This window comes from Accipiter gentilis, chromosome 5 (assembly GCF_929443795.1).
Source record: "Accipiter gentilis chromosome 5, bAccGen1.1, whole genome shotgun sequence".
Taxonomy (NCBI): Eukaryota; Metazoa; Chordata; class Aves; order Accipitriformes; family Accipitridae; genus Astur; species Astur gentilis.
Window position 1 is genome coordinate 40,693,800 of NC_064884.1, and position 24,099 is coordinate 40,717,898.

General features: G+C 52.9%; 3 protein-coding genes across 4 annotated transcripts in view; 2 read left to right on the top strand and 1 right to left on the bottom strand.

Annotated features, from left to right (window-relative positions):
- LOC126038465 (uncharacterized) overlaps positions 1-24,099 on the bottom strand; it is a gene marked incomplete at its 5' end in the record, with an annotated part of 96,185 nt that overhangs the window by 34,544 nt on the left and 37,542 nt on the right.
- LOC126038926 (feather keratin Cos1-1/Cos1-3/Cos2-1) overlaps positions 1-24,099 on the top strand; it is a 92,423-nt gene that overhangs the window by 20,023 nt on the left and 48,301 nt on the right. Inside the window, exon 1 of one of the 2 annotated variants that reach the window (XM_049801383.1) lies at positions 8,176-8,217. The exons of the other annotated variant lie outside the window; for it this stretch is intronic. The gene's annotated coding sequence lies outside the window, so the exon portion shown is untranslated. Of the gene's footprint in view, positions 1-8,175; positions 8,218-24,099 lie in introns of those variants that run through there. 2 annotated transcript variants of the gene reach the window in all.
- On the top strand, positions 4,637-8,878 carry LOC126038954 (feather keratin Cos2-3-like). Its single transcript, XM_049801414.1, has 2 exons — positions 4,637-4,678; positions 8,576-8,878. The coding sequence occupies exon 2, from the start codon at positions 8,597-8,599 to the stop codon at positions 8,876-8,878; it is 282 nt and encodes a 93-aa protein (XP_049657371.1). The 5' UTR covers positions 4,637-4,678; positions 8,576-8,596.

Below are 24,099 nucleotides of genomic sequence, written 5' to 3' on the forward strand. Positions count from 1 at the left end.
CCAGATGACGCTGAATGGTTTGCCTTTTCGGCACCATCGATTAACAAGGCAGAGCCCTATAAGAGATACCATTGGGTTGTGTTACCGCAATGAATGCGCAATTCCCCCACGATGTGTCAGGTGTATGTGGCCTGGGCATTAGAGCCTGTAAGAAAGCAGTTTCCTCAGTCAATTATTTATCATTATATGGATGACATTTTGATAGCGGGAAGGAACTTGCCACAGGATGAGATTTTAACTCAATTGCAGGACATCTTAAGCCATCGTGGAGTAATAATCGCTCCTGAAAAGGTGCAAAAGGCAGCACCTTGGAAGTATTTGGGCTGGCACATAGATGCTGGCAATGTTAAACCTCAGAAGGTTCAAATAACATGAGAAATTTCAATGGCACATGATGTCCAGAAGCTTGTGGGAGATATCCAGTGGGTGCGGAATCTTTGCGGTATCACTAATGACGATATGGCCCCTCTGGTAGAACTCTTGGGTATGAGCACACTGTGCAGATGAGAAACGGGAAATGACAGAGCTGACCAATTGGTTGCAGCGGCATGGGAGCCTCCTCCAGGGAATCGTTTTCAACAAAGCGCGGCAATCACATGCGTTCTTGCACCAACCCGCTAGGATGCTAGCAAAGTAATTTGACTTACCACTCACTGATGCCCAAGGTATCGTTAAAGCATGCCCCGATTGTCAAAAGGAAGGGCTGGGCTTGGGCTGTGGGGTTAACCCACGAGGTCTTTTGCTATTGCAGTTGTGGCAAATGGATGTCACCCATGTCACGTGGTTTGGTGCAAAGCGTTCTGTGCACGTGTGTATTGATACCTATCCTGCTGCCATGTGGGCCACGGCACGAACTGGAGAAAAGGCCTTACATATTGAATGACATCTTCATGCTTCTTTTGCAGTGCTGGGTGTGCCTAAAGAAATTAAGACGGACAACGGCCCAGCCTAAGGTTCTACACGATTTGCTCGATTGTGTAATTTGTGGGGAATTCACCATGGTACGGGTATTCCACATCTTCCCACAGGACAGGCTATTGTCAAACGGGCCAACCAGACCCTGAAGAACATGATGCAAAAAACAAAAGGGGGGAACCCAGGGCTTACTCCCAGAGGAACGATTGGCCAAAGCCTTATTTGTGCTAAATTATCTTAGATTGACAGGTGATCACAAAGACCCACCAATGGTAGTGCATCATGTTCTTTTACAGGCGGAAAGGACGCAACAAAGTACAGGAATCATGGTAATGTATAAGGACCCAGAATCCGGGAAGTGGTGCGGATCAGCAGAAGTAAAACTTACTGGGAGATCCCGGCTAAGTGGGTCAAGTCATGGCTTCGCACTGATGCTGGACCCGGAATTGTCCCAATGGCAACTGGCACGGCACCGGCGGGTGCTGGAGCCACTGATCCAACAGATTCTGACTAATAGAGCATTACACTTTAGAGGACTAGCGGACATTGAGTCCTTCAGAGAGGGGTTTTGGTTAGGGCATTATAAGGATTTATCACTTGGAGAGGACTTAGAACAGCGTGTCTTATTGTATATAGAACTTGCTTTAGGTAAAAAGTGTGTTAAGCATAATTTGATTAAACATAGTGTGATTCCGGGAAGACAGTGTGGGGTAAATGTAAAAGTTAAAGCCAAAATTAGGGGTAAGGTCTATTTCCATGATTAACCTGGGAATGAGGTTGATTGTGTTTCCACAGATACAGGCCCACGACAGACTCCTGTTTGATTTGCACGACCATCATCGTCTGGAGCATCATAGATGGTGTGGCAATATGAATACTGCCTCAGCCGAAAACTAATGTATAGGTCACCTTGGCTAACATAACAGGTCAAGATTCTCTGTGCATCGCAACTGTATCGTAAAGCCCATGAACCAATAGACAAGATGGCTATGACTCATGCAGCGCACCTGGCCAGCGAGCACATGCGTCATAGATTGCAACCGAAGAGGACTTTTGGCACCCGCTGGCCACGTGTGCTAAAACCCGTTCCTCTGCAAATGTAAAAATACCAGGATTTTTTGAAGAGCATCGGGCTGGTGTACGGTGAGGCCATTGTTGCCTTTGTGGGGACACCCACGGAAAGCTGGCACCTACGGATTGCTGGTCTAAGTTCGCGGAGCAAGATGGCACAAGAATGTATGAATGGTTCATCTTCCTCATAGTCCTCATGGTCTGGGTCATTAGGGGTAACGGGTTGGCTCAAAGAATTATGGGCATTGTTGTAGTTATTGTGACTTTAGCTATTGTAATACTTTTACCTTGTTCAGCTTGTTAAGAAAAAATGGCATCCCAAGTTATTAAGCAAGCCTAGATTGCTCAAAAAGAAAAGGGGGAATTGTTGAACATTTCTTGGCTGGGCGAGGGCATGTGAGCAATCCAGCTGTTAGGTGGGAACGAAGCATAAGTTTACAAAGTGCTGGAGCAGACAAGGATGCTGTGTCCTTGTACGCTGGAAAAAAGGAAGATAAGAAGAGCCTGACAAACAGCTCCAGGATGCCAAAGAATGAGATAAGTAACTGCTGAACACCTCGTGAAGAAGCTTGCACAGCCAATAGAGGATAAGATAGTGTCATGTGAACCGGGGTATTGTACCAATTAGAGTATTGTATAAGGCGCGTGCACAAGCGCATAAGGTATATAACTGTGTTAAAAGTTGTAATAAATGGACTTCACTTGATCACATTGGTCTGTCCGTGATTTCCCCTGTGGATCCTCCGCAACAGACATGCACCTGGTGACCAAGCTCAATGGCACATCCTCCTGTGCAACATCTTGGGAGTCTCTCTTTCCTTGATGCCTTGCGCCTCCTGTTTCACCAACCTCAAGACCATGGTCAAGTTGGCCTCTCCTGGCTCCTGTAGGGTGCCCCAAGCTCCTCTCAGCACACCCCAAGGCTGCAGCTCTCACAAACACAATGGTCAACAACCCCAAACCCTGCAGACACCAACTGTCCCACTCAGCCCCTCCAGGCACTGTGGAATTTCTCCCTCTCTTCAGGAGAAGATATCTCAGGAACCAACAAACGACATTTCCTGCCACACTACCCATCCCATCTCATAAATCTCATAAATCAGCTCCTGAAAAGCTTGTTGGGGAAAAAAAACCCCTCACTCAAATGCAAATAAACAGTCCTTTCACTTGACCATAACCCTGCCGTTCTCGGTTTCCTCAAAACAAGTAGGGTCTGCATCTAACCTCTCCTTCCTTGTAACCTTTAACAAAGCCTTGTAGCCACACTATTTTTACTCTTACCATGGCACAATTTAGGTTGGACAGGTCCTCTGCAGGTCACCCACTCCAAGTCCCTGCTCAGAGCAGGTCTCATTAGATCAGGCTGCTCAGGGCTGTGCCTGTCATGCCTGGAAAATTTCCAAGGCCAGAGCCTGTAAAATAGCTGTGAACAGTGCGTTTCAGTACTTGAGAATTTTCAGGGTCACAAAAGAGTGAGAAATAAAAAGACCCCAGGCATGGTCTCATGAGTGACAGAGGAGCAGGATCACTTCCCTGGCTGGCTACCCTTTTAAAAAGACATCTCAGAGTGCAGTTGGTCTGATTTCCTACAAGGGCACAGCTGCTTGTGCTGCCCTGGCCTCCCAGACACCACCACTGAGGCAAGCATGCAACCTGGCCTGTTGGAAGCCCATCCAAGGAATGCCTGGAGAAGGCGTCCTTTGCCGGTTGAGGACAGGGGCCTCTGCCATTGCAGAAACCAGGTTTTCCTCTCCGCTTCTGCAGCCTGGGAGCATGGACATTGAACAGATCCCGTGGTGGGAAACAATGGAGAAGCTCAGAAGAATGTGCTGCCCAGGGAAGTGGTTGAGTCACCATCCCTGGAGACATTCAAAAAGCAAGTGGACAGGGTACTTCAGGACATGGTTTAGTGGGCATGGTTAATGGTTGGACTCGATGAGCTTGAAGGTCTTTTCCAACCTAAATGATTCTATGATTCTATAAGAAGCTGGATGCCGATTGCAATGGCGATGCTTGATGCCGGAGGCAGTGCTGATGCTGATGACAGTGCCTGGCGGCACGGGATGCGCCCCAGGCCCCGTCGCCGGCAGGGGCCGGGCGTGGCGAGGCAGTGCCGGCGGGCGGAGCAGCAGCGCCCCCTGGCGGGACCGCCCGGGGCTGTCCCCACGCCCCGCAGGCCCGGCCCCGCCCGCGGCGGTTCGTGACCGGCCGCAGCCCCGGCTCCTCTCCCCGTGTCTCTCAGGACGCAGTAATACACGGCCTCGTCCCCGCGCCGGGGCCGGGCGAGCCACAGGGCGCTGGACCGGCGGTCTGCTGCCACCGACAGCCGCCCCGGTGGGTCCGACAGCTCTTTGGAGTCTTTAAGAGTGCCTCCGAGGAATGCGGGGCTTCGGCCCGGGAGCTGACGGTACCAGTGGATATACTCGGTGATCTGTATGTTGGGGTGTGAGCAGTTGATGCTGATGCCGGTGCCCTCGGTGGTCTCCGCCGACGCCTCTTGCTGCACCTGGGCTCTGATCACAGCCACTGCCGAGAAAGGAGAAGGAAAGACCAAAGATCACCAAAGATCGCTCAGCTCTGGTGGCTCTTTTCCCAGAGAAACAGTCAGAAACAGTGGCAGTGAGACAGAGCTGCACTGGAACAGGTGGCGACGTGTGCCCATCAACAGGGATGGAGAGCGGTCCTGGGGCAGGTGTGTGGAGCAAGGGCAGAAGTCTGGGAGGGAATGTGAAATTGGTGCATGCAGAGTTAGAATGAAAGTCGGGTGCAGGGATGGATGGGGAGAGGGAGAGGAGACAGGAGAGTTGGGTGTGTTGCAGCGGAGGATGAAGGGTTGAATTCAGAAGAAGAATAAACGCTGAATGCACGGGGGACGAGAGGATGTCTGCAATAACGGTGTGGTGCAGGAAAGCAAACCTGTGCCTACAGACATGAAGGAAAGGGAGAGATGAGAGAGGGGTCTCGGGGTAGGAAGAGGGCTTAAGGATGCTTGATGCATGGTCTAAAGCTGGGGCGGTGGATGAATGGATGGATGGATGGATGGGAAGAGGAAGAGTAGACGGGGAGGTGGGTTGTTACAGTGAAGGGCAGAGGGCTACAGTCAGGGCAGTAAGAGCTGCGAAATGCACGGGTGAAAGAGCCGGTGCCTGGAAAGGCAGGCGTACATGCAAGCAGGCTTGGACCACCAGAGGTGATGGCAAAATAGGGAGAAGAGGAAGCGAGGACTCGGAGGGTTTGGAAGGGGGACGAGGGATGGCAGAGAGGCAGGCAGGGGGAAAGACACGCTGGAGAAGGAGAGGGAAGGCTTGGCGCTGGGCTCCCCGCCCCCGTCCATCCCCGCCAGCCCCGCGCACCCAGGAGCACCGCGGCCAGCGCCGCCAGCGCCGCGCCCCGGCACCGCCGCATCCCGCCGCTCCGCCGCCCCCCGCCAGCCCCGGCTCTCTGCTCCGGCCGCGGCGCCTCCTCTCCGCCGCCTCCGCCAGCTCCGCCCCGGGGCTGAGCCCTGCGCCGGCGCCGCTCGGGGTCTCGCCCGGGCTGCGAGGGCGCAGGGGCTCTGCACGGGCACCACTTGGTCTCCTGGGAAATGCCCTCTCCCGCTCCTCCAGCAAGGACACCTCCCCAGCAAGAAGCAGCCCGGCACAGCAGCAGGGCCCTGACCCAGGAGTTGGACCAGCTTCCCAGAGCTGTCTCCGAGCTCAGGGGCTGCCGGCAGCAGCCGCTGGTTTCCTGCGGATGGCAGGGAGGAGGCTCTCGGCCTCCCTCCCTTCAGCTGCCTCTCTGCACTCCCGGCACAGTGCCTAAAGGTTGTGCTGTGGCCAAGGGGCTGTGAGGACACATGTGCCCACGGCAGCGCAGGGTTCAGGGCAGGGGAGAGGGGGAATCACTGAGTCAGAACGCAGGTCGGAAGGGACCTGCAGAGCTCATACGGATCAGCTCTGGCTTGGAACAGTTCGCGTTAGATCTGGTGGCTCAAGGTCACACTCAGTCCAGCCTTGAACACCTCCCAGGATGGAGATTGCTCAACCTCCCTGCGAAAGACGTTCCTTTTCTCATTAGTGTTTGTAGCCTGTTGCTTAATCTCCCCATGTTCTATCCCCTGGGTACTTCCAGAGACCAGGTCCCTCTTCTCTGTCTCCTCTCAGCAAGTAGTTGTAGAAAGCAAGGTCTCCCCTGAGACAACTCTTCTCCAAGAGGAGCAGGCTGACGTCTCTCAGCCTCTCCTTGCACGTCATCTTTGTCAGCCCCCGTAATCGACTTGGTGGCCTTTGCCGGGCTCCCTTCAGTATGTCAATATCCTTCTTGTACCAGGGACCCCCAACCTGGATGCACTACTCCAGCTGTGGTCTCTCAAGGGCCAGAGGGGCAGGGTCACCTTCCTGGACCGGGTGGCAACACTTTGACTGACACAGCTCAGGATGCACTTGGTCCTGTTTGCTGCAAAGGCACACTGCTGTCTCATGTTCAGCTGGGTCTCTCCTAAAACCCCACGTCCTTTTCTACGGATCTGCTTCCTAGGAAGCCAGCTGCCAGCATGCATGACTGACTAGGGTGGTTTCTCCCTCAGCTGGTCCTGGCCTCAGGCTGACAGACATTCAGACAGGGAGATGGGCTCAGAAAATTTACACACTGTGTACAGCCCTTGTCAGAAAGACGGTCTGTTATGGACACCCCTGTGGGACAGCAGCTGTCTTTGGGGGACACGGTCTCGAGTCCAATGCCCCTTCCATCCCAGGGGCAGTTGCTGGGCTCTCAGACTGAGATTCCAATGTGGGGCAGGAAGGTCCTTGTGGGCTGAAGTCCAAAGCAGTCACCAGTTCTTTGCCTTTCCTGTGCAGGCCACGGGGTCTCTCCTTCCACTCACAGCACAGGGATATCAGGATGCGTGTTCCTTTCATTCAGTACCTGTTTGATCCAAGGTCTCAGTCCCTGCCTGACAGAGCACCAGGCCGAGGAACTGCACAAGTACATTTGGCCTTGACATGGACCTAGAGGGGTCGTGCACCGCCCCAGACACCACTGACCCTGCACTGGAAGCACATCCACTCAGGGATGGCCAGCGCAAGGTCAGCAGGATTCCTCATCCTTTCTGCTTCCCCAGAAAGCAATCCCCATCCTTTTGAGCTCTCTAGCGCTGGGAAGAGCCGCTGTGTCCTGGTGTGGAGAGGCAGGCAGGGAGGACTGCCAGCCATGCTGAGGTATTCCCATTATTGTTTCCACTGAATTAAACTGTAGATCAAAACTAGTGTGAAACCATCCTTGTTGGGGCCTGAATCAGCAGCAGCGGAGCATGCGCTTTGGAGGGCAGGGAAAGGAGGTCTCAGGAGACAGTGGCTGCATTTCAGTGCCTCTTCCCTGGACAGTTCTCTAGCAGTCTGGTGCCATCACCACTCAGCTGCACTCAGGCTCCTCCTGACCCTGGGAACCTGCTGCTCTGTGGTGCTCCTGGAGAGAGCATTGGAGTGTGTCCCTGCCATGAGCAGCATATTCCCTCATGATGAGGGACACACAAGGACACACATACAGAGGCTCATGCACACCAGCTTGGGATTGGACACATACATATACTCCCATGTGCATCCACACAAACCTGGTTGCTTGCAAGTACACACAAGACAAGAACACACACAAGAACACCATGAACCATGGACCCTGCTGAGGACCCCTGGGGACTGGGCAGTGTTAGGCAGGAGGGGGTCAAAACCTAGGAGCACAACGCACACACCTGGGGAGGCCATAAGAATAGACCATGAGGGTGAGCTGAGGAGGGAAGGAAAGACCAGGACATGGCATGTCCTCATGCACAGGAGCCCATGATGTCCAGCTGAGCATTGCTGGAGCTCCTTCCTGAGAATGACACTTCAAACAGCCCCAACAGGGTGAGCCAGGCTAATGTCACTTGCCTGCTCTGAACCTGTCCAGCGCTTGAGCTGTGTCTTCTGCCTGCACTCCTGCATTCCTGCCTGAGAAATCCTGGGCGTTTCATCCCGCTGCTCAGAAGAAGCCTTCTTTGGGGAATGGGCATGGAACAAAACTAGAAATGAAAAGGCAGCAGTGCAGGAAACCAAAGCACAGCCCATATCATTAGCTGCAAAGGTTTGCATTGAAGATGAGCTTGTCAGAAAATTGTTACCTCTGCCTCTGGTCCTGCAGCAATGAAGGGCAGGTATAAAAGTCAGCCCAAGTCCCTGCTCTCTCATCCACTCCTCTTGCCTCCTTCTCCTTGGGAACCAGGTGAGTCTGAAGGCCCTTCTCCTTCTCTTCCAAAGTGAGATCTCTCCTCGATGGACCTCTCTGTTGATACTGGCTCTGGCCTGTGCTGGGGTTTGGATCTTCTTGTCCTGAGAGGGGGAAGCAGGGAGAAGGACTGCTTAGAGAGAGGCTGGGACATGGTCGAGGGGTGTTTTGGTTTACGAATTAGGAGAGAGCCTCCCTGGGTCAGGCAGTTCCTTGTAGGGCAATGAAGACTGCGTGTCTTCTGGCCAAGCCTCCAGCTCCCCACTCATTATGGGCCTTGGCTCCTCTGTGACAGGGTAACCAGGCTGCTCCTCAGTCACCCTTGTGCTCTACTTCCCCCCTGCTTCTCTCCCAGGTGCACCTTCAGCCCCACGACATGTCCTGCTACAACCAGTGCCTGCCATGCCAGCCCTGTGGCCCGACCCCGCTGGCCAACAGCTGCAACGAGCCCTGTGTCAGGCAGTGCCAGAACTCCATTGTCGTCATTGAGCCCTCTCCTGTGGTGGTGACCCTGCCCGGCCCCATCCTCAGCTCCTTCCCGCAGAACACCGTTGTGGGCTCCTCCACCTCCGCTGCTGTTGGCAGGATCCTCAGCTGTGATGGAGTGCCAATCAACTCTGGGTGCTGTGACCTCTCTGGCATTTCCAGACGCTACTAGGCAGGAGGTGCCCCATCTCCAGATAAAGATGCTGCAAAAGCCCCAGGGTGACACCTTGAGGAACTCAGAACATGGTGCTGGGCAGAGGATCCGTCTTTTGGATGCTGTTTTCAGTATACCTGAATGGTTTTGCCTGCCTTTCCCTTTTCTTTGTGGCTGCCTATCCCCTTGCCCACACCGTCTCCCCAACACCAACCTGGTAGGGACCATCTGTCTCCTCTCCCTCCACGGGGCAGGCATGATGCAGGAACTTCCCCATGGCCAAGGACTCCAGACTCTCGGCTGTCCCCAGCACTCCCTGCACTTCTGTCCTCCACTTGGAGTGAACTCGTTGCCCTCTTTTGACTCATTAAAGCTCTGCTGCATTCAAGCCTTGCCTCCCTGTGGTCCTTCCCCCTGTGGACACTCGCCAAGCAGCCAAAGCAGAAGGATGTTGCTGTGGGGTGGATGGGGGAGGTGAGAGCACAAGGAGACTCTTCTCCATCCACAGAGGAATGAGAGGGTCCACGCCCTGCAGTGGATCCTCTCTGGGGCACTCTCTCATGGAGCTGAGGAAGTCATCCCTGGCTGCTCTGCTGCCTGTGACGATCAGGCCTTGCCCTGCTGTGCCTCTGCCCACAAACATCCAGAAAGGCAGGAAGCCCTCAGGGGTCAGCAGCCACATGACCTCTTGAGGAAGAGTGTTCCTCTTGCTATGGTTGGGGCTGCGCTGGGGTCACAGGGGGTGGTGTTGAGTTCCAAAAGACGATTTGCTTTGCAGAATGGGAAGAGGGCTAAAGAAGGGAACAGCCCTTGGGATGGCCCATAGCTGCTACTCCACCTTCCAAGTTGTCCATGAAAATCCTTCCTTTCTTTTATCTCATGCAGAACCATTATGTGGATGGAGCCTCACGTGACTGCTTCCCCTCACCGCATGCCATGCAGCCTCAAGCATGAAGTGCTGGATGCCCCTGCCCTTCAGCCACACCAAATCTCTTCCTTCTCTTCTACACCACACAAGGAACTGGGCTGTTTAGTGATCTCTGTGCCCCCGTTGTTTTACATGGCATGGGACAAGGGGGACAGGACATCTCTGGTACTTCAGGCCATAACATCACTGCTCTCCTATGCTTCCTCTCTTTGCTTTACCTGTCTGAGGCAGATTGACCTTGGCTGGCTGCCAGGTACCCACCAAGCCGCTCTATCACTCCCCTCCATCAACAGGACTGGGGGAGAAAAATACGATGAAAGGCTTGTGGGTCAAGATAAGGACAGGGAGATTACTTACCAATTGCTGCCATGGGAAAACCAGACTCGACTTGGGGAAATTAATTTAATGTATTGCCAATTAACTGCAAGAGAGTAGGATAGTGAAAAATGAAACAAAACTAGAAGCAAATTGCCCCCACCCCTCCCTTCTGGCCAGAATCAACTTCACTCCTACCTAACTCTTCTACTCCCTCCCTGCAAACAGCACAGGGTGATGGGGCATGGGGGTTGCAGTCAGTTCATACTGCTTCATCTCTGCCGCTCCTTCCTCCTCATGCCCTTCCCCTGCTCCAGGCAGGGGGCCCACCCACAAGACAAGTCCTTCACAAACTTCTCCACCATGGGGCCTTCCCATGGGCTGTCATTCTTCATGAACTGCTCCCGCATGGGTCCTTCTATGGGCTTCAGTCCTTCAGGAATGGGCTTCTCCAGTGTGGGTCGCCTGTGGGGCCACACATCCTGCTAGAAAACCTGCTCCTGTGTGGGCTCCTCTCCATGGGCCACAGTTTCTACCAGGAGCCTGCTGCAGTGTGGGTTCTCCACAGGCTGCAACTTCCTTCAGGCCATCTCCACCTGCTTTGCTATGAGGTTCTCTGTGGGCTGCAGAGTGGTCATCCGCTCCATTGTGGTCCTCTATGGGTTGCCAGGGGACAAGCTGTGTCACCATTGTCTTCTGCAGGGCTGCAGGGCTATCTCTGCTGTGGCTCCTGCAGCACCTCCTCCCCCTCCTCCTTCACTGACCTTGGTGTCTGCAGAGTTGTTGCTGTCACTTTTCTCACTCTTCTCCTCTGGCTGCTGCATGCTGGTTTTTCCCCTTTCTTAAATATGTTATCACAGAGGCGCTGTCAACGTTGCTGACGGGCTCAGCTTTGGCCAGCAACGGATCCATCCTGGAGTCGCCTGTTACTGGCTCTTTCTGACATGTTCTCATAGAAGCCATCCGTGCAGCCCTTCAGTACCGAAACCTTGCCAGGTAAAGCAAATACACCATCATGACTCTTGTATTATTATTTTGTGCAGAATCTCTTTTGCATACCTTGGCTGCAAGATAAACTCAGCCAGCTCAAGGTTAACAGGGGAGGCTGCAGGCAGCTCCCTCTCACTACAGGCAACTACACCACCTGCACCTGCATGCAAAGGAGAAGAAGAAACAAGGCCAGCACATCAATTCAAACTGGGGAAAAAAGAAAAAGAATGCATGGAAAATCACAGGGTAGTCAAACCGTGTTTTTCAGCTGCTCTGTAATGTAAGGTTGCGTCTGCACTTCTCTGCCTTTGGAAGAGAGGGTATTTACCTTAAAGTGAGTCTAGAGACAGGTTCCTTACTACATCACTTCTGATGTGCCAGCCTCAGTGTCTGTAGCCAGAGGGGAGTCTGCCTTGTCCCAGACACACACCCTTCTGCTGCCACATGAGCGTGTCCCTGTGGCACCGCTCCCTTTGCAAGGGCAGGGGCTGGTCCCAGACCCTTGAGGAGATCACCAAGGTCAGGTGTGACCTTCTAGCACTGGAGGATTTTTCTTCTTTTCCTTGCAACAAGGTAATTCTTTGCAGGGTGCAGGCAGGAGAGCATGAATGTGTGTGACTGGTCTGCATGGACGTAACTGTGTGGGCACAGGTGTGTGTATGGGTGTGCTTTTGTGTGTGTACAGCTGTGTGGAGGAGCAGGACCTTTCCTGGTTTGCTTGTGCCTGGCCATTTTGCCCCTGAGGCAGATGCTGAGGTGCTAAAACCCACCCCTGGTTCCCAGGGCCTATGATGGTGAGGCTTTCCCCAACTGCCTGAAGGTGGCATCATCTGCCTCCTCTTCTTGAGCAGGAGGTGTGTAGCAGGCTGTGCTGGTTTGGGCCTGGGCAGAGTTAATTTTCTTCATAGTAGCTGGTATGGGGCTATGCTTTGGATTTGTGCTGAAAAGAGTGTTGATAATTCAGGGATGTTTTCATTATTGCTGAGCAGTGCTTACACAGCATCAAGGACTTTTCTGCCTCTCACACCACCACTCCAGTGAGGAGGCTGGGGTTGCACAAGAAATTGGGAGAAGACACAGCCGGGACAGCTGACCCCAACTGACCCAAGGGATATTCCATACCATATGTTGTCACACGCAGCATTTAACACTGGGGGAAAAAATGTCATCCTTATGCCCAATCTAAACCTACCCTCTTTCAGTTTAAAGCCATTGCCCCGTATGTTGTCACTACAGGCCCTGGTAAACAGTCTGTCTCTCTCTTCCTTATAAGTCTCCTTTAAGTACCAAAAGGCCGCAAGAAGGTCTCCCCAGAGCCTTCTCCTCTCCAGTTCTGCAGTTCTTCTCAGTTTTCTCTCATAGGAGAGGTGTTCCATCCCTCTTGATCATTTTCATGGCCCCCACTGGACCTGCTCTAAAAGATGCTACAGACTCTTCCCACAGTCACTGAAGAGGCATCAGCTCACACATGGGACTTATGCCATCCCAAAGCGGGCGTCCATGGTAAATGAGACAAGTCATCTTTCTGGAGACACTGATCCTGTAATTGCCCAGTCGTGGCCTCTGAACTGCCCAGCTAGCACAAGCTCACAGCAAGGCCTGCATACCTGGTCACGTGCGCATGGCTTGCTTCATCATGCCATCAGAAGTGAACCCACAGGCTGTCCTACCAGAGCCTACAAGCACCTCCATCCCATGGCTAAACCCCATAGCCACATCCATGCTACTCAGGGACAGACAGATAGCAGGGAAAGGGCTTTTGTGGGGGTGAAATGGTTTCAAGCTGGGCACATTACTCTCATCAGCTGCACCTCCCACTCTCACCGACTGCAGATCAGTCTTCCCCATGACTCTGTCAAGTCCAAGACTTGTGTGGTGGCCCTGGATAGTGGGCCTCTCTTGGGGTGTCTTGAGCCTTCTCAATTAGCTCTAGATGACTGGAGGTCTGGATGTGTGTGTATGTGCGTTGTCTAAGCCAGCTGTTTACTCTACCTTGAGTGTCCTTTACTGGACTCCTCCAGCATGTGAGCTGAGTCCTCTGCCCACGCTGACGTGTTTTGCTCCGGAAATGCTTAGGCCTCTCACCCTGTCACAAAAAAGAGGCCATCACTGGGGAATGTGCCTGGCATAATAGCAGGAAATGAAACGACAGCAATTCAGGGAGCCAAAACACAGCCTATAGCATTAGGTGAGACGTTTTGCATTCAAGATGAGCTTGTCAGAAAATAATCACCTCTGCAAGGGATGCCTCTGGCAGCCTGGGGCAGTAAAGGTCCATGATAAAAGCCAGCCCAGCTCCTCACTCTCTCATCCACTTCTCTTGCCTCCATCTCCTTGGGAGTCAGGTGAGTCTCAACCCCCTTCTCCTCCTCTGCTTTCTCTAAAGGCAGGTCTCACCTCAATGGGCCTCTCAGCTGACACCAGCTTGGTTCTATGCCACATCATGGGGCTGCTTGTCATGGGAGAGGAAAGTGGGGAGAAGGTCAGACATGGAGGGAGGCTGAGACTGTACTCAGGTGCCTTCTGGACTCAGGGCTAGGCAGTAGCCGCATGGGAGCTCGTGGCTCTTTCTGGGCCCTGGCAGGACAAGGCCAAGAAGCCCTCAGACATCTCTGCACAGCCTCCATCTCCTGGCCCTGCATCGTCTTTGGCTCCCTCGTGGTGTGGTCACAGAATGCTCCTTACGCCTCCCCATGTTTTGCTTCCTCCCTGCCCTCTCTCCCAGGTGCACCTCCAGCCCCAAGTCATGTCCTGCTGTGATCAGTGCCAGCCCTGCCAGCCCTGCGGCCCGACTCCACTGGCCAACAGCTGCAATGAGCCCTGTGTCAGGCAGTGCCAGAACTCCACCGTCGTCATCCAGCCATCTCCCGTGGTGGTGACCCTGCCCGGCCCCATTCTCAGCTCCTTCCCACAGAACACCGTTGTGGGCTCCTCCACCTCCGCTGCTGTTGGCAGCATCCTCAGCAGTAACGGAGTGCCCATCAACTCTGGGTGCTGTGACCTCTCCTGCATCACCAGCCGCTACTGTGGCAGAAGGTGCCCCCCCTGCTAAAGATGCTGGCAACGGCCTCCGATAAGGACTCCTAGGAACCCAGAAGATGCTGCTGGACAGAGGATCAAAATTCATGCTGTTATTTTCAGACTAGCTGGTCATCTCTCTCTGCCCTGCAAGGGCAGCGTGGAAGGGACCAGCCTGGGCTCTCTGAAAACATGGCCAATGCCTACCTTTCCTCTCTTCCACTCACCCTTTATCTCTTTTCTTTGTTGTCTTGTGCTCCCCTCAAAGTCTGCTCTGAGGACCCCAGAAACCAGCCTGGAGTGACCTGCTAGGCTGTCTCCCTTTTGCCAGGCAGGTCAACAGATGGCCGGTGGCAACTCTGCTGCAGGAAAAGGGGAACAGATTCTTGGCTGCTCCTGCTCCTTCCTGCACTGGGGGCCTCCCCTTGGAGTGACCTCATTTCCCTCTTTAGACTCATTAAAAAATTGCTGCAACCTTACCTGTGCCACTTGGGTGCTCTTTCCAGCTGCATACTGACTGCTGAGGGTCAAAGCCATTGCTTTGGAGGGGAATTTGGTGGGGGCACAGGGGTACCCTTCATCACTCCTAGAGGCATTGGAGGGTGGGACACACTGCAGCGAGTCCTCTTTCAGGCAATGCCTCCTGAAGCTGAGGGAGACAACCCTGGTTAAATACCTCACACACCACCAACACCACAGGACCAGCATAGGGGACAGAGTGATTCCTATGTGGGGTGAGGACTCGGGGCAGGTCTTCCCAGCCTTGGGTGAAGGCTGGCCCAAGGCAGTGACTGGTGGCCAACCACACACGGATGCTCTTTGGTGCCTTGTGTTCCCCCAGCAAGGAGCAGCTTTTTTCAGGCCCAGGAACTCTACAGCCTCACAAGTGCCACAACCCAACCCTGGTCCAGAAAGGTGCCATGTGAGAGGAGATACTTCCAGCTCCTCATAGACATGGCAGTGACAGTTGGATTTTATTCTACACTCAGCAGGATCTATGACCTGTCCCTCAATGGCACAGGGCATGCACCCGCCCAACCGCAGGGCACACATTGGAGTGCCTTCCCCCAGGTACCAAGTTCCTTCAGCATTCCCAGAGCCCTGAGGCTGAAGTGGCACTTGTGTTCTGTGCAACACCACTGCTCCCTACACACAGGCCAAGGCCTTCCCACATCTGCAGACCCTGGGACCCTGTGGTGTGGGGGTTTGACCTAACACAGACCTCACACACCACCACCACCACAGGACCAGCATAGGGGACAGAGTGATTCCTACGTGGGGTGAGGACTGGGGGCAGGTCTCCCCAGGCTGGGTTCTGTGGGAGGCAGTGCTGAGTCAGGTGGTAACACAGGGACAATGAGCATCAGGACCAAGCCTACCTAGGCCCAGTGTAACCATGGGTCCCAGCTCTGGCTCGGTTCCTGGCCCACGGTCCCTATGAGAGCTCTGGCCTAGCGCAGGCCTGCCCCAGCTCTGCCCTATCTGTGCCTATGTCTGGCTTGGGCTACTGTTATCCTCCTGGCCTGGCCAGGCTCCTAGGTAGTCCATGGCAGTCACTGGCTGGAGCCTTCACCTTGTCCTCTCATGAGTCTGGCCTTGGTCTGAGCCCCAGCACCAGCTCTGACCCTGAGACTGAGCCCTCCTACACATCTCTTGCCTAAATTACAGCAATAATCGGTAGATGTTTTGGGGGTAGAATTATCTCCTCTCTCAGACAGAAGTCTGAGGTGGACCAAGCTCTTTTGTTTGTTCTCAGCAGAGCCCTACACCAGGGAAACATTTCTAGGTGTTTACCTGAGCAACTGTCTCCCTCGGGCCCATGTTTATCCAAGACCCGTGAGCGTGGTGGTGAATACACATCCCCATAACCAGCCTGGAGAGCACCGGCTAGCACTTCCCTTGGCACATCAGAACCACACAGGTTTTTGACCCATGTGCGTACCCTCCAAAGAGTGCTCTCTTTCCTGAAGGCATCATGGCCTTTTTAAAACACAATGCTGTGGATGGTGCTTTGCAGAGGAAGCAACTGCAGCATCCCCCCTCCATGGCCTGCGGATACCACTGTGTCTTACTCCTACATCACCATAACAAGGGATTGACTTTTAAACCGATTTCAAAATTGTATTCTAACAATCTAGTACAAAATGATGAGATACTGATGCGTTTTGTAAACTACGAAGATGAAGCTTTCCTCCTGGCCACAGCTACTCAAAATATGTTTCAGAAGACCCAGACCAGCATCTCTTGCAGGAATTCTCATAAATGTATTCTGCAAACAAAACTTATAACCCAGCTCCTGCTGCCCTACTTTACCTAGGAGCACTTGTGCATTCTTCCAATACCATGGATGTGTATTATCAGACACGTCCTGAACAACAGGGCTGGCATCCTCAGGAGACTCCAGGGGCTTTTCCACCTCTGTCTTGATTTCTTCTGGAGAAGCAGGAGTTATTTTCCCCCTTTTCTGATCGCTCTGCTTCTCGTGGGACTAGTACTTCTGAAGAGTGGCCATAGAACCCTTAGCGTTCTCATAGGCCATAAAAACCTGGTGTCTGGAGGATGTTCCTTATTTCAGCAGCCAATGAGTAGACTGTACCAGCCCTCATGTCTTCCCTGGGTCATGGCAGCACTCATAGCTGCTCAAGTTCATTTGCAGGCACCAGATACATTTTTTCCTCACAGTCCCTCCTTGCTTTAACAAAAGCCCTGTCAATAAGCACAAGAGCAAAACTTAAGTTCTCCACAAACTTGATAAAAGGATATTTCCAGAACGCTCCCTGATACTGCAGTTGCCAGAACTGTAACAACACAGAATATGCTCAGGCGTAACAGACAGCAAGTGGTCAGCATTCGTCAGTCAGCAAGCAGGTGCAAGTAAGCTGACTGCGCAGCATCAGAGCAGGTGACAGGGAGATAGACAGGATTTTCTCTGGCAGCTTGATGAGCCCCAGACCCCAATTGCAGTGGAGAAGCAGGCAGGATCTCCACCTAATGTTAAGGTAAGTGCCACCTCTGAGCAAGGAGAAGGATAGAATAGAATAAAAGGAATAGAAAGGAATAGAATAGAATAGAACTGGATAGAATAGAATAGAATAGAATAGAATAGAATAGAACAGAACTGCATAGAATATTACAGTTAGAATGGACCTACAATGGTCATCTTGTCCAACTGCCTGACCACTTCAAGGCTGAACAAAATTTAAAGCATGTTATTAAGGGCATTGTCCCAATGCCTCTTAAACACTGACAGGCTTGGGGCATTGACTACCTCTCTAGGAAGGCTGTTCCAGTGTTTGACCATTCTCTCAGTAAAGAAATACTTCCTAATGTCAAGTTAGAACCTCCACTGGAGCAGCTTGGAAACGTTCCCACGTGTCCTATCACGAGATGCCAGGCAGAAGACAGCAGCACCTCCCTCTCCACTTCCCTTCCTCAGGAAGCTGTGGAGAGCAGTGAGGTTGCCCCTCACCCTCATTTCCTCCAAACTAGACAAACCCAAATTCCTTAGCCACTCCTCATAGGACATACCTTCCAGCCCTTTCACCGGCTTTGTTGCCCTCCTCTGGACACATTCAAGTACCTTCACATCCTTTTTGAGTTCTGGGGCCCAGAACTACACACAGTACTCACGATGAGGCCACACCAACGCTAAATACAGTGGGATGATCACCTCTTTTGACCGGCTGCTTGTACTGTGTTCGATGCACCCCGGGATGCGGTTTGTATCCTTGGCTGCCAGGGCACACTGCTGACTCATAGTGAGCTTGCTGCCAACCAGCACCCCCAAATGCCTTTCTGCAGGGCTGCTCTTCAGCCACTCCTCTCCCAGTTTATACTTGTGCCTGGCATTACTCCACCCTCGGTGCAGAATCTGGCATTTGGACTTGTTGCATTGCATGCCATTAATGATTGTCCAATGCTCCAATCTACCTAGATCCCTCTGCAAGGCCTCTTCTCCCTCAAGAGAGTCAACGGCACCTCCCACTTAGGTTTTGTTGGCAAAATTGCTAATGGTGCATTCAACTCCTGCATCCAGACCACTGATAAAAATACTGAACAGAACTGGCCCTAGAAGTGAGCCCTGAGGAACACCTCTGGTGACCCGTCACCAGCCAGATGTAGTCTCATTCACTACAACCCTTTGAGCCCTGCCTTTCAGCCAGTTCTTCACTCAGCACACCGTGTACGTGCTCATCCCACAGTTGGGCACCTTGTCCAGAAGGATGCTGTGAGGGACGCTATTGAAAGCCTTACTGAAAGCCAGAAAAACTCCATCCACCACCTTCCCTTCATCCACGAGGCAGGTGACCTTCTCACAGCAGGATATCAAAGTAGTTCAACAGGACTTTCCCTTTATCGACCCATGTTGACTGTTCCTGATGAGCACATTGTTCTTTAAAAAGCCTTTCAATCGCACTCAGCATGATCTTCTCCACAACTTTTCCAGGGACTGAGGTTAGACTAATAGGTCTGCAGTTTGCTGGGCCTTCCCCCATGCCCTTCTTGCAAACCGCAATAATATTGCCCAGCTTCCAGTCAGCAGGGACCGCCCCACACACCTTCGTCACCCAAGTGATAGAGGATCCAGTGAGACCAAAGAGGTCTGCTGCACCTCCTAGGCACCAAGAAGGAAGGGCTTGTTACAGATGTGAAGCTCAAGGGCAGCCAGGGCTGTGTTGACCACGAAAGGCTGGAGTTCAGGATCCTGAGGGGAGGGAATGAGAGTAAAAAGCAAACTCACAGCCTTGGACTTCAGGGGAGCAGACTTCTGGCTCTTTAAAGAGCTGCTTGGACACGTCCCTTAATAAAAGGCCCTGGAAGCCAGAGGGTCCCCGGAAAGCTGGTTAATATTCAAGGATCACCTCCTCCAAGCCAAGAGCAGATCATCCCAATGAGGAGGAAGTCAGGCAAGCATGCCTGGAGGACAGCGCAGATGGACAAGAAGCTCCTGGCAAAACCAAAACACAAGAAGGAAGTATACAGGAGGTGGAAGCAAGGAGAGGTAACCTAGGAGGAATTAGGGGTCACTGCCTAAGCATGCAAGGATGAGATTAGGAAAGTCAAAGCCCAACTGGAACTAATCTGGCCACGGATGTCAATGGCAACTAGGCTTCTGTAAGGACACAGGTGACATGGAAAAAGCTGAGGTGCTGAATGCCTTCTTTGCCTCAATCTTTCCTAGCAAGACCAGCCTTCAGAATCCCCAGTCCCTGAGACCAGTGGGAAAGTCTGGAACAAGAGAAAGATGTACCCTTGGTGGAAGAGGATCAGGTCAGGGAATACTCAAGCAAACTACACAGAGGTACATGCATCCAGTGCTATCTCCACAGGAAAAATGGAGTTCAGGTCATGTATCCCAGTTTCCTGCACACACTCCCTGTCATAGATAATATAGGCCTGCCCTTCTTCTGGATTTTTGTTCACGGGTGTGAAACACTGGTGCGGGTTTACGTTATAGATCTGTTTATAGCACACGCTGCACTTCCAACTTTACGTTTGTGCTCTTCTTCTGCCTCAGCCTTAAACTTCTCACAGAACATAATAGCCAAACAATCAACGTCTTTTTTAACAGCTATGGCTTAGTGCCTCTGTAAGCGTTCTCCAGATCTGCACAAATGTGCCATAAGCTTCATGTAGTGAGTGATGTCTGATGTAAATCAATATATCAGTCTAGCTCCAGACCTCTGGAGCCTCAGCCAGAGGTTAGGGTTAGGGTGAGTGCCTGACATGCTCCATGGAAGCCATGGGGCAAACTTCTGCCTCCTTCAACTCCTGCTGCATTTCTGAGTGGGGACCAAAATGGACTCTCAAATACTCCTTCAGGACCTGGGAGTGCAGCAGGCAGCCTCTGCAGGGAAACAACCTCATTGTGTTCAACCGTCTCTTGCCCTGGGGGGGGCTGCAGTAACCGAGAAGTGCCTTCCAGGTGGTCATCTTCTACCCTTGTGCAAGATGTGTTCAGTGGCCCAGCATGCTCAGAAAAACAGTTTGCATTAAGGGCCCTTGTGATCCCTGTAATCCCCTGACAGTAAGGTGCCAAAAGAGGTTAACAAATTTCTCCAGAGGGCAGGTTTAGGAGGAAGAGGATTGAAACCCAGCAGTGCAGCCCACCTGCCTGGGAAGCTGACCACAAGTGAACATTGGAGCAAGTTGGGAAGGAGGGAGGGAGGGAGGGAGGGAGGGAAAAAGAAAGACACGGCATGTCCTCACACAGGGAAGCCCTTGGGTGACCAGCCATGAATTGCAGGGCTGGGAGCAGCTGGGCCATTCCTGTCAACGTGGCCACAGGCAACCCCACCAGCGTACCCCAGGCCAACAGCATTTGCCTGCACTTCACCCATTCGGCACCCGAACTGAGTCTTCTGTCAGCAACGTTGCATTCCTGTCCTGCAAATCCTGGGGCCTCTCAATCCCAGCCCTCAGAAGAAGCCTCCATGAGGGAATGGGTACGGCATAAGCCAGGAAATGAAAAGGGGTCATCCAGGGAAAACAACCACCCAGCCCATGTCATTAGCTGGGATGTTTTCCGTTCTTCATGAGCACCTTAGAAAAATATCACTTCCATAGAAGATTCCTCTGGGCCTGGGGCAGGTCAGGGCCACCATAAAAGCCAGCCCAGCTCCTTGCTGTCTCATCCACCTCTCTCACGTCCTTCTCCTTGGGAACCAGGTGAGTCTGAAGGCCTTTCCTCATGTTACTTTCTGCTCCTGCAGATGCATGCTCCTCAACCCTATGCTGGGTCATGGTGCTGCTTGTCATGGGAGGGGGAAGAAAGGTGAAGGTCTCACTCAGAGAGTGTCTGGGACTTGGCTGAGGAGGCTTTTCTTTTAAGAGGTAGTCAGCAGCTCCTTTGGGCCTGGTGACACTCTTTTCATCATTTCCAGAGGAAGGGTAGGGTGGGAGATAGGGCAATGGGTCCCTTGCAGTCACTGCCTCTTGAAGGTGAGGAAGACATACTCAGCTCCTCCACAGCCAGTGGAGATCAGGCCCTGCATTCTGGCATCTCTGCTCAGGTATGGCCCCTTGGCCTCAGAGCAGGTCCTGCAGATGGGGAGCCCAACCACTGCTATCCCCCAGTGAGGAGCCCGGTGGTGCTGGAGGCTCTGGGAGGTCAACAGCTGATGATGAAATCAGCCTGGCCAGGCCACACACCAGGGTCCTCATGCTTCTCACACAGCCCCAGCTCCCACCAGACAGCGAGCCCAAGGACAGCAGCCAGTGCCCAAACCCCCATGGCTGCCCTGTGGTGCCTGGCCTTCTGCCAAGCATGAAGCAGCTTTGCTCAAAGCTGGCTCTTCTCCTGGCATGGCCTGTTGCCCACCTCTGCCTGGGGGTCTCTTCCCCCATTGTGCTCTTGTACAGAGTTGTACAGCCTTGTCCCACTGCAGAAGAAACAACGCAGGGCTGGGGAAAGCCCACGAGGCAGGACATGAGGCTTCCAAGGACCAGCAGAGTGCACTGGGGGACAGCAGGTCCTCTGGATCACAGCACGTAGGCATGCAGCAACTGGAGGAGACACAGAGTAGTTCTGAGTGTATTCCAAAATTATTGTAATCATGTAATTCCTGGAAGGAGCGTTGTTCTGTGGCACGCTATTTACATTTTTCATCTTACTTTGAACTCTGACCTCTGAGGGACACACCCCGGAGCAGGTACTCTAAGCAACAGGCTTGCAGGAATACCTGAAGAAGCAATGTGCAGGAGACAAAACCAGAAAGTGAAGAGCAGCAGGGAACCATTGCACAAGCGGTCCCAACCTCCTACATTGCCCATCACTTCTCCAAAGCCACGGGCAGAATAACCACATAACCCACGGTGAAAACGAGGGAACCGGAGACTCGTTCACCGCCTTCTTCTTCCTCTCAGGCCACTGACACTGTCCTCTCCTGGAAGAGGATTTTGACCTGCAGAGCTCTGGGTGTACAGGGCAAGCAACACTGCCAGGGAAGATCTGAGGGCTCCTTCCCCCAAGCTCAGCCTCACACAAACCAATACCCTCTCTCCCCTGGCTTGTTGCACAGCCAAGGAAGCTTCATGCACTAGAGTGTCTTGCACGGCACAGAGGTACAAGGCAGCGTCAGAGACCTCGACTTCCTCCAGATGGAGAAGGCTGTTTTTCCCTGTGGTATTCAGGAAGGTGGTGAGATGGCCACTCTGCCTGGGGCCAGCTGCTGCCTGATTTGAGATAAGCTGTGGGGCTTGGCCTTTCCTCTGCCAGTACCAGAGCAATCCACCAAAGTTAGTGATCTGGTAGGTGCAGGTGGTCTCGAAGGTGTCTCTCTCCTTGACTGTGACTTGTCCTTCTTGCTGGGTGACGGTGGTCTGCCCCATGGTGCCTGGAAGAAAACAAGGGTCAGCAGCTGTGCAGGGAAGGGGTCCAAGATGTAAAACAAGAGGGGATGCGAAGTGCCAGAGGAGAAAGCTCCCTGTGTCTTGTTCTGAAGCAAGATTCCCATGGGTGGGAACAGCAAGGTGGTGAGTGTCATTGGGCAGGAGATCTGAGACCTCAGCTCAGCGTGGATCCCAGAGCGCTGTAATGCCAATAACCTCCCACAGAGATACCCCCAGAGAGAGCTGTGCTTTCACCCAGGTCTTCCATTCTCACTCTGCTACTGCCTGGAGGCTGCAGGGAAGAGCCTGTAGTGCCTGGCCTTCCTGTGCTGGCTTCAGGACACCTCCAGCAGGGTGAGGGACGTGGGAACTCCTGTGAGAAGTTTCATCCTGCTCCCCATTCCCTGTGCTCTCAAAAGGCTCTAAGGTTAAGGGAGGGGAGGGAAAAGGAAGCCCTGCAATCCCACAGGAGGAATGGATAGCCAGGGCATGCTGCATGACATGTGCCAGCCAGGAGAGATCCTGGGACACCCTAAGAACGAGAGTGGGATGAGAGAGCTTTCATGTCCCTGCATCACCTTTCAAAAGTCCTGTGCTTCAGAAAATAGGTTCTGCTGAGACAGAAAAGAGTTTCTGCAATCATATGTCTGTGAAACGCTGGGCCCAGACAGATCAGCAGAGAAAGGCAAAGAGAGGCGGATGGTTGGCAAGAGGAAAGGAAGGGCAGGGGTCTAAGATGATCAAGAGAAGAGAGGCTTCTTCTTGGTCTCATTTTTCTTTCCCATGGGTAACTGCATCTTGAGAAAGCAGGTGCAAAACCACCCGTGTCATCTGATGTTTCCCAACATCTGCCCTTACTTCAAGAGCAGCTCCCTGCAGAGAACTGTTGAGGGGGTGAGGGTCTCCTGGGGGGAAGAGGAATCAAGCCTCCAGTCAAAGCCAGTGCTTAGCTAGTGGTTGCCTCAGGAAAGCAGCGAGGATGAGATACCCGAGGTGCATGCTGAGACCAATCCTCCTGCATGTGTGAGAGAGACTCAGAAAAGCCACACATCCCCACCAAGAGCCCTGAGAGAGCACACCTGCCGGAAATGACTCGGCAAGGGCAACAAAGAATGAAACAGGGAAGACAAAATGCTTCTCCTTAGCACACTTGAATTGCCCATGCTGTGGTCCTCCCTCCTGCAGCAGTGAAATGTGTTGCTCCTGCAGACACCACCTTTGCTTTCCCAAGGTGAGGTGTTAAAGGGGTTAGACATGCACCTGGTGACCAAGCTCACTGGCACATCCTCCTGTGCAACACCTTGGGAGCCTCTCTTTCCTTGATGCCTCGTGACTCCTGTTTCACCAACCTCAAGACCACGGTCAAGTTGGCCTCTCCTGGCTCCTGTATGGTGCCCCAAGCTCCTCTCAGCATACCCCAAGGCTGCAGCTATCAGAAACACAATGGTCAACAACCGTAAAACCTGCAGACACCAGCTGTCCCACTCAGCCCCTCCAGGCACTGTGGACTTTCTCCCTCTATTCAGGAAAAGATATCTCAGGAACCAACAAACGATGTTTCCAGCCACACTGCCCACCCCATCTCATAAATCTCATAAATCAGCTCCTGAAAAGCTTGTTGTGGAAAAAAACCCCTCACTCAAATGCAAATTAACAG

Bases quoted from the DNA above. Each gene is read 5' to 3' on its own strand.
- LOC126038954 (XM_049801414.1), top strand. From the start codon at position 8,597: ATGTCCTGCTACAACCAGTGCCTGCCATGCCAGCCCTGTGGCCCGACC.